This window comes from Penaeus monodon, chromosome 6 (assembly GCF_015228065.2).
Source record: "Penaeus monodon isolate SGIC_2016 chromosome 6, NSTDA_Pmon_1, whole genome shotgun sequence".
In the NCBI taxonomy this organism is placed as follows: domain Eukaryota; kingdom Metazoa; phylum Arthropoda; class Malacostraca; order Decapoda; family Penaeidae; genus Penaeus; species Penaeus monodon.
In genome coordinates this window covers 45,842,872-45,858,550 of record NC_051391.1, presented here as the reverse complement: position 1 = coordinate 45,858,550, position 15,679 = coordinate 45,842,872, and the positions used below count along the sequence as shown (strand labels likewise).

At 36.2% G+C, this 15,679-nt stretch overlaps 1 protein-coding gene across 1 annotated transcript; it reads right to left on the bottom strand.

Moving 5' to 3' along the window:
- Positions 1-12,551: 12,551 nt before the first annotated feature.
- On the bottom strand, positions 12,552-13,251 carry LOC119573805. The gene has a single exon (XM_037920906.1). It carries the CDS (start codon positions 13,212-13,214, stop codon positions 12,741-12,743), a length of 474 nt encoding a protein of 157 aa, XP_037776834.1. The 5' UTR covers positions 13,215-13,251; the 3' UTR covers positions 12,552-12,740.
- Positions 13,252-15,679: the final 2,428 nt, after the last annotated feature.

Sequence of the window (15,679 nt, the reverse complement as noted above, 5' to 3'; positions counted from 1 at the left end):
GAGGGAAACTACTTTCCATATAGGTGGGGGTTTCTTTGCCAAGTACATCCAATCCCCCTAACCCTCACTTATGGGCGGATAATTCAGAAATAATGTGAAGATGGGTTTCGAACTGATTTATGGAAAGGGGGGGCCCCTTTCGTTAACCAAGAAAAATGAAATGGGTTTACCAGACTACAAAGAAAGAAAGGGAAGAAAAACAAATGCGGGGATTTTCATTTAGGGGGCCTTTCCTGGGACACGACTTGTCAAAAAAATTAAGTTGGAAATAATTCGATCCGTAAGAGGAATAAAGGTAAGGGAAGGATTTCCCCGAAAGCTTGTACAAGCCAAAAATATGGGGGCCAGTTTTTGGATTTTGGGGGGAATCTTTAAAAAAAGACTTTCACCCTAGGAAAATCGGAAGATAGGGTTACATCCAAAGGGCAAAAGTTTTTGAATTTGGGCGTTTTTAAACCGAACATAAGGCCGAAGTCTGAGTCATCAGTAGAGCTTTTAAAGCCACCTAAGGTTTTTGGGAAAAAGGTTTTTACTAAAAGCCACTATGGGTTTATTGATTTCCCAATTCATTATATGTTATTCAAAACGCTGTGTTCTGTAATAAATAAAACTTCCGTCAAGAAACCGGAAAAAAAAAATGGAGAAGGGCCCGCCCCACTGAAGGGTCTTGGTGAGGGGGAGGTTTTAGGCCCTTTGAAAACCTAACCCCCCAAAACCCGAAACCAAGGGGGCCCACCTCCCCAAATCACCGGGAGTAAATTGACCCAAAGAAACACATGGAATAAGTCACCAACCACCAGGATTGATTGCCAGGGGGGATTCCCAATTAGAAAACTCAAGGGAAACCATTGGTAAGAAATGGTTTAAGGCAAAGGAAAATAAACCAACTCAAAAAGAGTGTAAAATTTTTTGAAAAGACCGGGCAAGGGTTGCGTGGAAGAAAAAAATGAAAATGGAGACAGGTGATCGGAGAGGGAAAATGGCTTCTGTTTTGGGTCAGTGATGTTAAAATTTCATTCCTGATATTTTTTAACGCAACCACTTTATTGTAACAAGGAAAATGTGCCGATATTAGTGGGTGGGATGAGTCCTGAAAATAGGCATCGTTTGAGATGTTAGTGGATATAGACAATCGTGACTGGATTTTATAAGCAGGGGAAACCTGTAAAAGTGCCCTTTGGCCGAAAATAAACGGAGGGAGGGGCTGTCTTGGGACCACTCTCCCGGTCTTAGGCAAGTAAATTTAGGGAGCCGCAAACAGATTAAATAAGAAGAACCCATTTCCAGCGTATGGCAGTAAAGGAATTTATGTTTTGCCTTTAAACAATTTATAGGCGTGTGGATGGCAAAAAAAATTCCCCTTTCTAAAATGGAAATTAGTGTACCTATTATTAAAAAGCTTTCTTTCATCATATGGGATTTTGTTTAAAACCCTACGGGAAAAAAACCCCCAAAAATTAACTCCTCTATACGAACACAGGAATGACAGGCCTATTGACTTATGTCAGTGACACCATACCGCATAAGTTGGTGCAGAAATCTAATGACAATAATGTGCAGTATCAGCATTTACAATTCGAACAGCCTCTGGGTTTTCTCTCTGTACAATGTATACGCAAGGTGTAGAAAGTTTCAGACTGATTCACTCCCCAACTTTCGGGAATCACGGCACAATATGCATGGGAGATTTTAATGCTAGACATATACATTTGGAGATAGTCAATGCAATGAAAATGGCGAAGAGTTCCGACATTTGTGAAAAAACAGATCTAGACCAGTATAGATACAGACGGGCAAACTCACGTGGCGGGGGGCAGGCTAGATTATGTAATAGGAAGGGATTGTGCATGAAACGTCAGAAGCATGCTTGCAACAGAGCTAATCAGTGACCACTTTGCAATAGTAACGAGATAGCTGTTGATAATACTCAGTCACCAAAAAACAAATAGGGTCAAAATTTCTATCCCCCTTCCCTTTGAGCATCACTTTTAAATCACGTATCTATGACTGGTACAATGATTACACAGTAACAAGTGTTGATAAATTTTCCATGGACATGACAACAGTGGTCATGATTACTACAACACTTGGGTCTGTCCAAAGAAAACCTTCAAGAACAGCAACTCACAACGCTGCAAACAACCTAAGTGGGTCGGTGACCCTACATTATTAAGGGAACAAAAGCGAGTTCAGGAGCTTTATGATATCTACAAGCAGGATAATACCCGTGACAACCTTATTGAATTTCTTAAAGCTAACAAAAACCTACGGGAATTAAAAACTCATTTCAGAAATGAACACTTTGAAACCGTTCCTACAAAGCATTAACAATAACCCCTCAATGTCGGAGGTCTGGAAAAAAAATTAACGAATTCAGGCAAAAAAAAACTAACAACCCCGCAGTTCCATAGTCCTTGCACAAGCAGATATGCTCCTTAGTCAATGGGCTGGAGCGCCCAAAATTTGAGCTCATTTCCCCACAAATATTCAGGATCACCTTAGTCAATCTAAAATTGCACGCAAATTTGCCATTGAGATTGGATGTTCGATACTGACCCCTCGACTTTGCTGAGATAAATGAGTGGGAACTAAAAATGCACTGATCAAAGGAAAAGCGTCCGCCCAGGTGAGGATGGAATACCTATAGTGTCTCCGCCTTATAGCTCAGGTACCTGGTAATCCCCTTTGCCCCTATACGGTTAAGTTTGTCACAAGGTATTCTGGCCTGGCCCCGGGGACACGCAGTTAATCATCCCTATACCGAAATCAAACACTGATAAATACCGACCAATTTCATTAACCTCATGTGTATGCAAAGTTCTAGAAAGGAAAATTTTTGAACAGACTCAGGTACAGGTTACAAGGTAAATTATCCACAGACTGTACGGATTTCATCGGGCCCTTTAGCACAAACATTGCTTTGCAGAGTACTTTTCACACTCTAATCCAGGGAAGCACACTTTTTTTCTTGACCTTAAGTCAGCTTTTGACATTGCAAACAGAAAAGTTATCCTAGAACAATTAGTAAGCTTTGGCATCGGGGTAAAATATTGAACGGATAGAATGTATCTCTCGAACAGATCTGCAAGTGTCCTGTTCAGGGGAGTGAGAAGTTCCACTTCACAGTCTTTTGAACTTGGGACGCCACGGGGAGGAGTTCTCACCCCTATGCTGTTCAATGTCCTCATGCACAAGCTGGTGGCAGATATCCCATTTGGGGGATGGGGGAATCCATTATATGCTATGCTGATGAATATGCGTCAGAGCATCATCACAAGTGAGGATGAAAAATAATTCTCGACAGAATCACAGAAAAGGCACATGAGTGTGGTTTAGCTTTTCCGCTGAGAAAACAATGGCTCTAAACCCATGTATCATACCCCCACCCATTTTCGCATAGGTGACCAGGAGCTGACATATGCCACAAGTATAATATCTCGGGGTGAATGTAAATGATGCAGACCTGGTCCTCTCTCTAAAGAAGGACTCTGGGAGAGATTGAAACCTTTAAAAAGTCTTGTCGGAAGAGAACATGGCATCAATGTTAAGCTCGCTAGACTGTTTACTTCGGCTTTTATAAGGTCATTTGAGAGTACCATGCACTACACTTGTTGCAGTGAAAGGGAATCAGAAATAGGTAGTTTGGAGGTAGTGCAAAATGAAGCTATGAGGATTATCCTCGGCGCCCCGAGAACAGCAAGGATAGAAAAACATGAGATCAGAATTAAACTTACCATCCTTTTCTGATAGAATAATATTATTTCCACCAATTTGGGGTCAAAGCTCTGAGGGAACCCTCGTATCTCTCAGATTTCCAAAAACAACTGCAACATAAAATCACGCAAGTAGACGTGACAAATCACACACACGCGAGCCCTCTGATACAAAAAAATCTCCATGAACATTATAAAACTCAATGTTACAATTAGTAAAATACAAAAAGGTCGCTCCATTCCCCCATGGAAAAATTAACATTGATCGTGCAAATTACATGTCTACCACAAAAAAAACAGGGTGCATAACTGTGTGTTGAAACAAATTGCGCTAGCAACGGTAACGGAACACACGAATTATGGGTGATGATGGCATATGAGGTTACGCCGACGGATCCGTACAGTCTGGATACAAAGCTCGGTTGTGCTTGCGCTGTATACAAAAATGGCTTACTACAACATCAAGTTAAAATGAGAATACAAAACTGGGCCAGCACTACACAAACGGAGCTGGCAGGTATACTCCTCGCAACGGAATTCTTTAAAGTCTAGGGGCTCTGGAGTAGTTTCTGTGACTCTCAAAATGCTCTTCGGACGCTAAATTCTTTCAAAGAGGTGGCGATGAAGAAATTTTGAGTTGCATTAAGCGTAACGTAACCTATGCAACAGAGCGTAATTTCAACATTCAGTTTGTATGGATACCATCTCATGTTGGCATACGCAAGCACGACCACGTAGGGCAAATTGGCGAAAGAAGCCTGCGCAAGGATATTTTGAACATAGATCTTGGGATGCCTCTTGCTAGGGTTGCACAATATTGAAAGTTCTCATAAGGAAGAACTAGTAGATTGATTAACACTCAAAGGCCTGAAAGCCGTACCCTAAGGCACTACGATCAGTATAGGGATGGCAAGCCTTCCTAGGGGTTTGGCACCCAAGCAAACCAGACATTGTGACGGGTTTTTGCCAGAATACGTTTTGGTTACAGAATGTACTGGCAACTGCACGGTGCAAGAAGTGCAGATGAATCTAGATGTAGACTGTGTAACGAAGAAAACAAAAACAACTTGAGCACTATATCTCGGAATGTCATGTGATACAGCCTTTCAGACCACCAACATGAGGTATAAAGAACTATGTTTAATATTCATTTCATCTGATACATTGGAAGATATACTCGTACTATACCCTAAAATTTTCTATGTGAAACTCCCGTATGCAAATAACAGTGTTATTTAAAACACAGTGGCAAAAACATATGTAAGTAATAATTTTTTTATGATGTATGATTTATATTTATATTTACCTTGTACAAAATACAGTAGTTACAGACTACTGTACAATGTCAGACATATGTAAAACTGTAATCATGATTGCCCACGCCTGAGCAGATAGCCAGGGTGGTAAATAAACTTACTTAACTTAACTTAACTTGGTGCCCCTAGAAAAACAAGGATTGTGAATTGAAAAGATTTAATTTTCTTTTACGAAAAAGATTAAACTAAGTTTAAAAATGTCAATAATTTTGAAAACCCCCCTTTTAACAGATTCCACGCCTAAAAAGAAAAGAAGTTAAATAAACCTTAATAAATTAAATAAGGTTAAAAACAAATTGTTAAGTGAAACCCAAAATAATTTGAAAATTCTGTTTACGGGAAAAGGGGGTATTAAAAATAAATCCCCCAAGGAAAACAATGAGCCCCCTCCATTGTAAGATTCCAATGACAAATAAAACATTAAATGAAGCAATAATGTAAAACCCGAATTCATCTGGACAAATCCTTGTTAGTACAAAACAAATTAAAAAACCAGATTTAGGAACAGACCCCCCAAATAAACCTTTCAGGAACATTTTGTTCCCCGGGTAAATTCGGAAAGAATATTATAAAAGGACTCCCAAAAAAAATTCCTGAAAAAGTTAAATAATAAAAACTTCAACTTATAAATTAGAACGGCATCTTGAAGTCTTTCCCGTTTGGCAAAAAAAATTTTCTACACCACGAAACCTCAGTTTTGAGAACAATTCGGGTGGGTTATAAAAAACAATAACCTTTAAACAACCGAGATTTGTAGAATTTTTTTTAAAATTTGGGGAGCCATTTAAAACCCAATAATACAAAAAGAATATATCTTGGTAAAAACCAAAATGCTAAAATTTCATTCAAATTTGGGAAATTGTAAGAAAGTCATATTACAAAAAAATTATTTTCAAACCCACAAAACGGAAAAAAATTTTAACAAACAATTAACCATTTCATTATAATATTTGAATTTTAAAATAATATCAAATCATTTTCATGTGAAGAAAAAAAACATTTTGAATTCTAAATCAAGCTCAAGGGTTTTTGAAACAAAAACTCTCCCGGGTTCATTAAAAAGAAAAATATTAAACTTTATAACTTTCCAAAAGAAAGGATCATTTATGTTTTTTTATCATGTTAAATTTTTGGGATTTAACCCTTTTAACATTATTACCAAATGTGAATAATATCTTTTAAATGTTAATACCTCAAATTTTTTTTAAAAAATTCCATATTTAAATTTTAACCCCGGAAAGGTGTAAAGAATAGCAGTTTCCCCCAAAACACATGGATTATAAAAAGCGACCCGCATGTGGAATTTACAAAACAGGGAAATCCATTTTCAATTCTTTTAAACAAAAAACTATGCAAATTTCATTAGAATATAAAAATTACAAATTTCCATTATTTGAGGGTGTGCACAGCAATCACCTATATGGGGACGGGGAACTATTGGGAACAAGGCCTCAAGTAATTCCCTTTCCAAGTAAAACCCCGGCTGAACATATAGATAAAGGTGCGGAATTTTTCCAAATTAAAAATAAGGTAAATGTTTTGGCCAAAAAAAGTTCCATATATATGTTTGTTATTCGATTCCAGTTGCCCAGCCTGACAGTTAGCCTGCGTTGATGGACAAACAAAGTGTGATTAGATAAGAAAAGCTTGGGTCATTCTTTCTAGGTTTATATTAAATTAATTTTTCTAATTAAAAAGGGAATTTTTAAGTTGATTAATTAAAGTGAAAGCTGACCCACCCATGCAACCGTTACCAAAAAATTTTCATTTATGTTTTAAAAAGAAAACAAGGCAAATGGATTAAGGACCAAGAAATCAGGCTTGATACTAGTTTTATGAGGCATTTTTTGGGAATGTTAAAAACAATGCAAACGTGTTATGAAGGGAAAAAAAAACGAAATACATTTTGGACATTAAATTTTAAGGCCAATGTGTTACATTTTGACAAATTAAAGAGGTAAAGAAAACATATTACACAGACCCCATTTTTTTTCCCAAAATTACAAATGCCTTCCAAAACTTTTAAAGGGGTGAATGATAATAAAGGAGTGAAATTCCTTTTCCAAACCATAAATATCCTTTCACAGTTGGGGGATGGCCCAAAATTGCAAATGTAATACCTTACGTGTTATGGGATTTATCAAATGGAAACATTGGCACGCCTGGGGGAAGAGACGGGGCGTTCCTAAAGCCTACTTAATAACTGAAGGAATTTCGTAACGGGGTGCGATTTACCCTGTCAGTTCTTCATTTGCATATTAATAAAACCTTTTTGAATTGAAAATATGGCTATTTAAGGGTCGTAATGGAAAATTGGAAGGACCCCTAGAACGGAAAAAAAAACAACATTTGGGGGGTTTCATTATTAGTTATGATCATGTAAAGTTTTTACAAACTTGGGTTTTGGGACACTGAAATCCAGGTTTGTCTTTTTCAATTCAACTTGATGGTGACATTTTTGGGGAATGTCCACGAAAGGCATTGGAAAAGCAACGTTTCAGTAAATAAAAAACAGAATACTTTAAATGGGGCCCAAATGTTTTAACATGGGGAAACCCAAGGTGTAAATTTTCGAAGCTTAGGGAATTTCGATCAAGAAAACATAAAAAACGTTTTTATTTTCCCTTTTTTTCTACAAAATAAAATGCTGAAAGTTCCCTTAAAGATAAATGAATAATGAAATTAAATTTCAAATGAAATTTCATAACATTATATATTCGAAAAAAAATATTTAAGTAATTATGCTATTGTAATTCAATTTCCGAGTATTTGGTACCGCTTTCCCCGGGAGTAATTACTATAATTTCTTCTGTACTCTGTGGGAAAGGAAGGTGAGTTTTTAAGATAAGGAAACTTTTGTTTAAAATTTCATGGGCTCTATGTACTAAAAGTCCTTTTAGTTTTTTGCAATTACACAGATCTTTGTAAATTTCTACCATAGCATTCGAAAAACGCAAAAGAAAACTTATATATTATCCTTTATTTTACTTTCAAATAACTACGTAACGTACAATCCCCGCGATACCTCCTAAGCTGTAAATTTGTCAGCGAATTTGAATAAATATTACCTTCGTATAATTAAGTGGCCTGTTTACTATTGGTCAAGTAAGCGATTACAATAACAATTTGTTAATGACATTGATAATGGATTATAATATACTTATAACTTAGAAGCACAAGGTTCTTAAAAAGGTCCTGCAAATGCATTCGTCATCGCAAATGCCTTCTTTAAACCTCAGTATAGTGTCATCCCATGCAGCGATGCTTTTACCTTTACAATAGCCGTTGTTTTAAAATCGCCGTCAGCAGAAATATCGAATATATTAGAATTCGATGTATAATTCTCGAATAAGGATTTGATGTATTAGGCAATTAAAGTTATTAGCTTGCGGAAAAAAAATAATCAATTAAATACCTGCATCTGTTTATTTTTATTTTATTTTATTGAAAAACATAGAGAATGTCACAAGAGTATGTAACTAACATCATGAATAGTTTTATGTTTCGTCCGTTTCTTGTCCTAACCATTCAGCAAGATTAATTCCATAGGACCATATATTTTCAAGAGAAAACGTTAAACGGCTGCACAGACCATTTCAATGCATTAATTATCGTTGTCTAAATTCAAGAGATGAAAATGTTCCCCCAATGTCAAATTGTCAGCATGCGGGAGAATGTTGTAGCCTACATCCTGCTTTTACAATAATAAGATTCAGTAATATAACCATCATTCATAGTAATATATTGGAACCGCAACATGAGTTTTACGATAATGAAAATAGTAACATGAAAACAGTAACACAGCGAAAGCAATAATATAACAATGAAAATAGTAACTCGATAAAAGAGTATTGTGACAATAATATGGTTATGCAATAATTAAAAATCATAATACCAGTGTCAATAATTAAAATGAAAACGACAGCTACAAGCAGAATGAAGAGCTTTACATATAATATTGAAAGCCATGAAATACAAACAATTACTGTTATATTTTATTTAGAGTATCAGAGAAAGGTATGAATTACTTTCAGATAATTTTCTCCGTCGCGTATCACATTTAAAGTTCAGAATTAAACATATGATAAAACTGTCATGTGAAAACAGTGAATTTAACAGCAGTTGTTGAATAACTTGTACTCTGAAATATGAATATATAAAAGCATGTAAGTTTTTCAAAGACATAGTGCATACTATTATATGAATGAGTTACAGTGCGGCTGAACCTGATAAATAACCGTCCAGTATTTATTTATCTAAAAGGAAATGTGAAAAGCTTAAAATGTGGTCATTTGTAGTAAATACATAGTTCATCGTGAGTATAGTGTTTCATCTATAATTAATATGCACTGTTTCAGTAACGTTGTCAATTTGTATGTAGGGTATATCCCAGCAATATGATTTCTTAGAAAATGGGAAGATAGATATTCAATAGTTCATTCTTTCAATATATTTCTATATGATATTAACAGTTTAACAACAGGCGAACAATGCATAATTTTCTGAAGGTGAAATGGGGTGATATTATTTACACAACGAAATTCTACGGTTGACATTAATATCTAAAGCCGTAAGTGTCCATCTCCATGCTTTGAGTCGAATAGCCGAGTGGGTAATTCGCTGAACTGCTTCCGTACTGCTTGGTGTAGCCGCTGCTTCCCTGGGAGTCCTCCATCATCATTTCTTGGCTGTACTGCTGCTGGGAATACAGGTGAGGCTGCGTTCCGTAACCGCCGTACTGGGGTTGCTGCTTGAAGGAATCTCCGAACTGGGGCTGCTGACTGTAACCGCTGAGATGACTCTTGAGACTGCTGATTGTAGCCATCATACTGGGCATACTGGTTGAAGGAATCGCTGAAGCTGAAGTCACTGGTAGGACTCGCTGGAGGACTGTCGGAGTCGGAGTCTGACTGGAGGGTGTCCTCGAGGTCGCTGATGTAGTTGATGACGTGCTCGATGAGCTCCTGTCTGGACACCTTGCGATTCTTGGGACACTGAGGTACCATGGCCTTGAGTCTGTCAAGGTAGAGTCGCATTTCTGCCTTATCGGACGACATGGTGGAGTTAGCGGCAAGGGCTGCTGCCATGGCGGCCATAGTTCCATTGTTGATGCAGTTCATCTTTTCAGACAAATAATTCCACTGTTGAACTTCTGAAGAGATGGAAGTGCAAGTGAAATGTGTGCTGGTGGAATTGGCGAGTGACGGTTAAATGCGCCAACGGTGTGGAAGATCCGCCCTCGACCACGCCTCCCTTTGACGTGGAGAGTCGAGATTGGTCGCAGCAAGCAGGTAAATGTCGTTGTTATATTTCATGCTGTATTTTTGTACTATCTAAATCATTGAATCTGACGTAAATACGAATCGTCATATGGGAGAAAGATAAAAAGCGTGAAAATAATGTTCTCCCTAAGTATAATGTAATAAAAATGAATAAGCTAAATGACAAAAACGTTCATTACTACATGATGAATAGCAAAACACTCTTCCGTGCTGATACAATGGAAGAAAAACCCACACTAGTTTTTGTATTGTGGGTTTTTCTTCCATTAATACATGATGAATGTCCTACTCTGCGTTCAAACATTAAGTGAAGTAATTGTATCAATATATTCATAAATATTAAAATTCATCAGTAATCATGACTATTGTGTGATTTTTTTATTATTATTATTATGTATATATTCTTTTTTTTATAGTAAGTTTGTTTCAAACTTTTCAGTGTTGTCATACTATTGTTTAGTATACGACCATTTGTTATTTTATGTGATATCGACACAGGTATCATTTGCGACTGAGTCATAAATAACTGTACAATCCCTACAGTGGTATTCGCAAAGCACAAGAGAAAAAATATTGCATATTTTTTCTGAGAAATACGTGCATTGTAGCTGGATTTTTATCCATTAACATTTATTTTACTTTCAAATGATTAGTACGTAACCTTAGTGACCTTACGTGGCACGGACAATCCCCGCGACAGCTCCTTAGTTGTGGATTTCGTCAGCGAATTTAAACAAATATTACCTTCGCTAATTAAGTGGCCTGGTTACTATTGGTCAAGTAAGCTATTATAATGGCTGGAAATATTGCAACTCGTTAATGATATTGATAATGAATTATAATGCATTTATGACATTCAAATCACATGGCCACTGTATTTTAGATTCGGAAATATAAACGAAAAAAAATGTGGAATACAATTTCAAGTTGTCTTGAAAACGCCCTACAGTTCCTTTCAAATTCACAAGAATAATACCATTCATAAATATCTCATGATATTGCAGATGCAATTTCCGTCCCTAAAAAGGTTTTGTCGTTACAAAAGCCTTTTTAAACGTCGGTATAGTATCTTCCTGCAGCAATGCTTTTATCTTTACCACAGCCGCTTTTTAAAAATTACCTTTAGCAGAAATGCCGAATATATTAGAATTGGATGTATAAGTAAAATTTCATCGCTGTTAAATCAGGCGATTAAAACTATAATCAATAGGCGATTAAAACTATAATCAATGAAATGCCAGCATCTATTTATTTTTTAACTGGAAAACATGGCGAGTATCACAAGAGTATATAACTAACATCATGACTTTTAATGTTCCATCCGTTTCTTGTCCCAACCATTCAGACAGACCTAGGATATATATTTTCAAGAGAAAACGTTAAGCACTCGGTTAAGCTCCATGAACGATTGCATAATTATTTCAATGCATTAATTATCGATTGCAAAATTCAAGAGATAATATTCCCCTATATCAAATTGTCAGCATGCGGGACAATGTTAAAGCCTACATCCTGCTTTTACAATAGTAAAAGTCAGTAACATGACTTTCAGTCGTAGTAATCTGTTGGGACAGTGGCATGAGTTTTACAATAATGAAAACAGTAACATGTTAAAAACGGTAACACAACGAAAACAGTAATATGACAGTGAAAATAGTAACTCGATAAAAAGAGTATTGTGACAATAAAATGGTTATACAATAATTAAGTCATAATACCATGTCATTAACTGTAGCAGATGATGAAAGCCTCATGGGAACGGCAGCTACAGCCAGTATAAAGAGCGTTACATATAAGCTGATACTCTAAATATGAAACATACTTAGAGTATCAGAGAAAGGCGTGATTTACTTTCAGATAAGCTCAGAATTAAAACATCGTGATCAGTTTGCCATCGATTGTTGAAGAAGTAATTTCAAATGATATAAAAACATAAGTGCATATTTTCTGAGAAATGTGTGCATGAAGTTAAATGAGTTGCACTGCGGCTGAGTCATAAATAACTGTATAATATTTATCTAAAATTCAGGAAATGTAAAATTTCTTAAATTGTGATCATTTGAACAAATCCTCACGTTTCATTGTGAGTATGATTTCCATTTTCATGTATAATCAATATGCATTGTTTCAGCAACGTTACCAATTTGCAATATGAACATTTCTTAGATGGGGAGAGATATTCAATAGTTGATTCTTACAATATATTTCTATATTCTATCAACAGTTTAACAACAGGGGAACAATGTATAATTTTCTGGAAATGAAATGAGGTGATAGTATGTACACAATGAAATTTAACGATTGGTATTAATATCCAAAGCCGTAAGTATCCATCTCCATGCTTTGGGTCGAGTAGCCGAGTGGGTAATTCGCTGAACTGCTTCCGTACTGCTTGGTGTAGCCGCTGCTTCCCTGGGAGTCCTCCATCATCATGCAATTTCTTGGCTGTACTGCTGCTGGGAATACAGGTGAGGCTGCGTTCCGTAACCGCCGTACTGGGGCTGCTGCTTGAAGGAATCTCCGAACTGGGGCTGCTGACTGTAACCGCTGAGATGAGACTCTTGAGTGTAGCCACTTAACTGAGACTGATGATTGTAGCCATCATACTGGGCGTACTGGTTGAAGGAGTCGCTGAAGCTGAAGTCACTGGTAGGACTCGCTGGAGGACTGTCGGAATCGGAATCAGAGTCTGACTGGAGGGTGTCCTCGAGGTCGCTGATGTAGTTGATGACGTGTTCGAGGAGCTCCTGTCTGGACACCTTGCGATTCTTGGGACACTGAGGTACCATGGCCTTGAGTCTGTCAAGGTAGAGTCGCATCTCTGCCTTATCGGACGACATGGTGGAGTTGGCGGCCAGGGCTGCTGCCATGGCGGCCATAGTTCCATTGTTGATGCAGTTCATCTTTTCAGACAAAGGATTGCACTGGTGAACTGAAGAGATGGGAGTGTGAGTGAGATGTATGGTCGTTGGAATGCCGAGTGCCGCTTAAATGCGCCAACGGTCACGAAGATCCGCCCTCGACCACGCCTCCTTGTGACGTAAAGGGTCGAGATTGGTCATAGAAATATATGCCTTATTTGATTGTTTGTTTTGGGTATGTTGATCTGAATTTGAGTCGGTTAATTTCTAATTTTAATCATATAAAGCACTCTACTATATTTGGTTAAGTATGTTTTCAGGTATGAATAGACAGCAGGAATACTTTTTAAAAATATATATAATATATAGATATGTATATGTATATATATTGTGATAAGGAATTTTAAATCGTCTCACTTTGTATATACATCAAACATGCAGTTCCTGATATTCTACTAGGCGAGCACAAACAAACGTACCTACATAACTTTTTTCTGTATACTACAACACTGCAACTGAACATGAGTTAATTTGATTCCATATCCAAAAGTATTGTAAAGTCACCTTTCTGACCTTATGTGGCACGGACAATACCGACCGACAGTTTCATGGTGTAGAATTCGTCAGCGAATTATATTTATTTCCTGCAGTCAATTACTTAGCCTTTATTAAAATAAGCTAGATTTTAAACAGGGCTGTCTAAGGAGAACATACTGGACGTTGATTTGTCTGAATATACATTAGGCATATTTGTATTAAGCTGAGAAACTGATATTTCCCTAGTTTTACAACAATTACTAGTCTCAGCATGGGAAAGTACCCTCACACATAATAAAATCATGTCAACATAACTAATACATTAAAAAAAATCGTTGTATTAAAAACAAGTGAAGAAGATATTCCAATAAAGTATGAGAAAAGCTCCCCAAAAGTTTCAAGAAATTCTATATCTTTCTTTGAACCGCTTCAGCTTACCCTTTCCAGTCACGGCCCATTTCATTTTGGAGATTTCTAGTAAAATATAGATATATTTTCTTTAGTGAGGAAACTAAAGCAAATATTTTTCCTCGCAATCCTGTTAGCATTTTATTGAAGTTTATGCATGCCTTTAATTTTTCTCACATGTTGCGAGATATTCGGTATGTAAGAAAGATTTTTTTTTTGTTTATAAGGTATCATATGGGTAAGGTATCTTCAAACATGTTCATAAAAACAGAAGATGAAGCGAATGAAGAAATTCTGTAAAACGGTACATTCAAGGATTTTGAGTTTATTTTAATACACAAATTAACTGCAGCCTGGGAGATGCATGAGCATGTTGATGATAAAAAAAAAGAGAAAAGCAGAATGTCTCTTTTTGTGAGTGATTTCTAACAAAGTTTAGGTTTGTTTTTTCTTCTTAGACTTTTATATAACAAACCAAAAAAAAAAGGCATATGTAAAATCGCAATGGCACGAATTGTTTCATATTCAAAGAGGAAACACGGAAAGATCGCAATGTGTTTATGTATACACATGTATGAGTGTATATAAATGTATATATATGGATGTAAATATGTATATGTATATATATGGCTGTAAATATATATGTATATATATATGGATGTAAATATATATATATATATATATATATATATATATATATATATATATATATATATATATATATACATATATATACATATGTGTGTGTGTGTGTGTGTGTGTGTGTGTGTGTGTGTGTGTGTGTGTGTGTGTGCATGGATATATATATATATATATATATATATATATATATATATATATAATATATAATATATATGTATATAAAGATGTATATATGTATATGCATATATACATGTATGCATATGTATATATGTGTGTATGAATAAATGCAATGCACACACACATCTATATGTGTATAATATATGTGTGTGTGGATAGATAAATATGTCTGCGTATGTATATACTGATAGTTAGACATGCGCATATGAATACGTATTTGTGTATATATACTGATGATTAATCGCACTGGGGGTTGTAAGGCTATGAAACTGATATTGATATATATCCTTGTGCGATATAGCCATGGGAATACAGTGCGCTATAGAAATTAGTGCTACACAACTTCAGCCTCCGCTCCACTCCCCAGTTTTCGCCTCTGAAACTTCAATACCAACTTCAAGGCCGGTTAGAATTTCAAGTTTGGTTCAATGTCTTTCCGAGGCAGTTAAAGATAACCAAGTGAATGGCAGTTCGACGGATGATTATTTGTTTGAAATTCCGGTTGTACTCTATCAATAAAGTCCATTTATCTATACAAATATCAATGCATATCTATCGCTCCATTGTGAATGTGATTCCATATGCTTTTTGCAGAATAAATTCCATTTGTTCGAGCATTATTGTATCATGGTTGCATTTAGGCAAAATTAAAGATACTAACAAGATTGACATCATATTGTACGGATAAAGTTTGGCCTCTAATCATTGTTATTGCATAACTCTTAGGAGTTCTAGGAAATTTG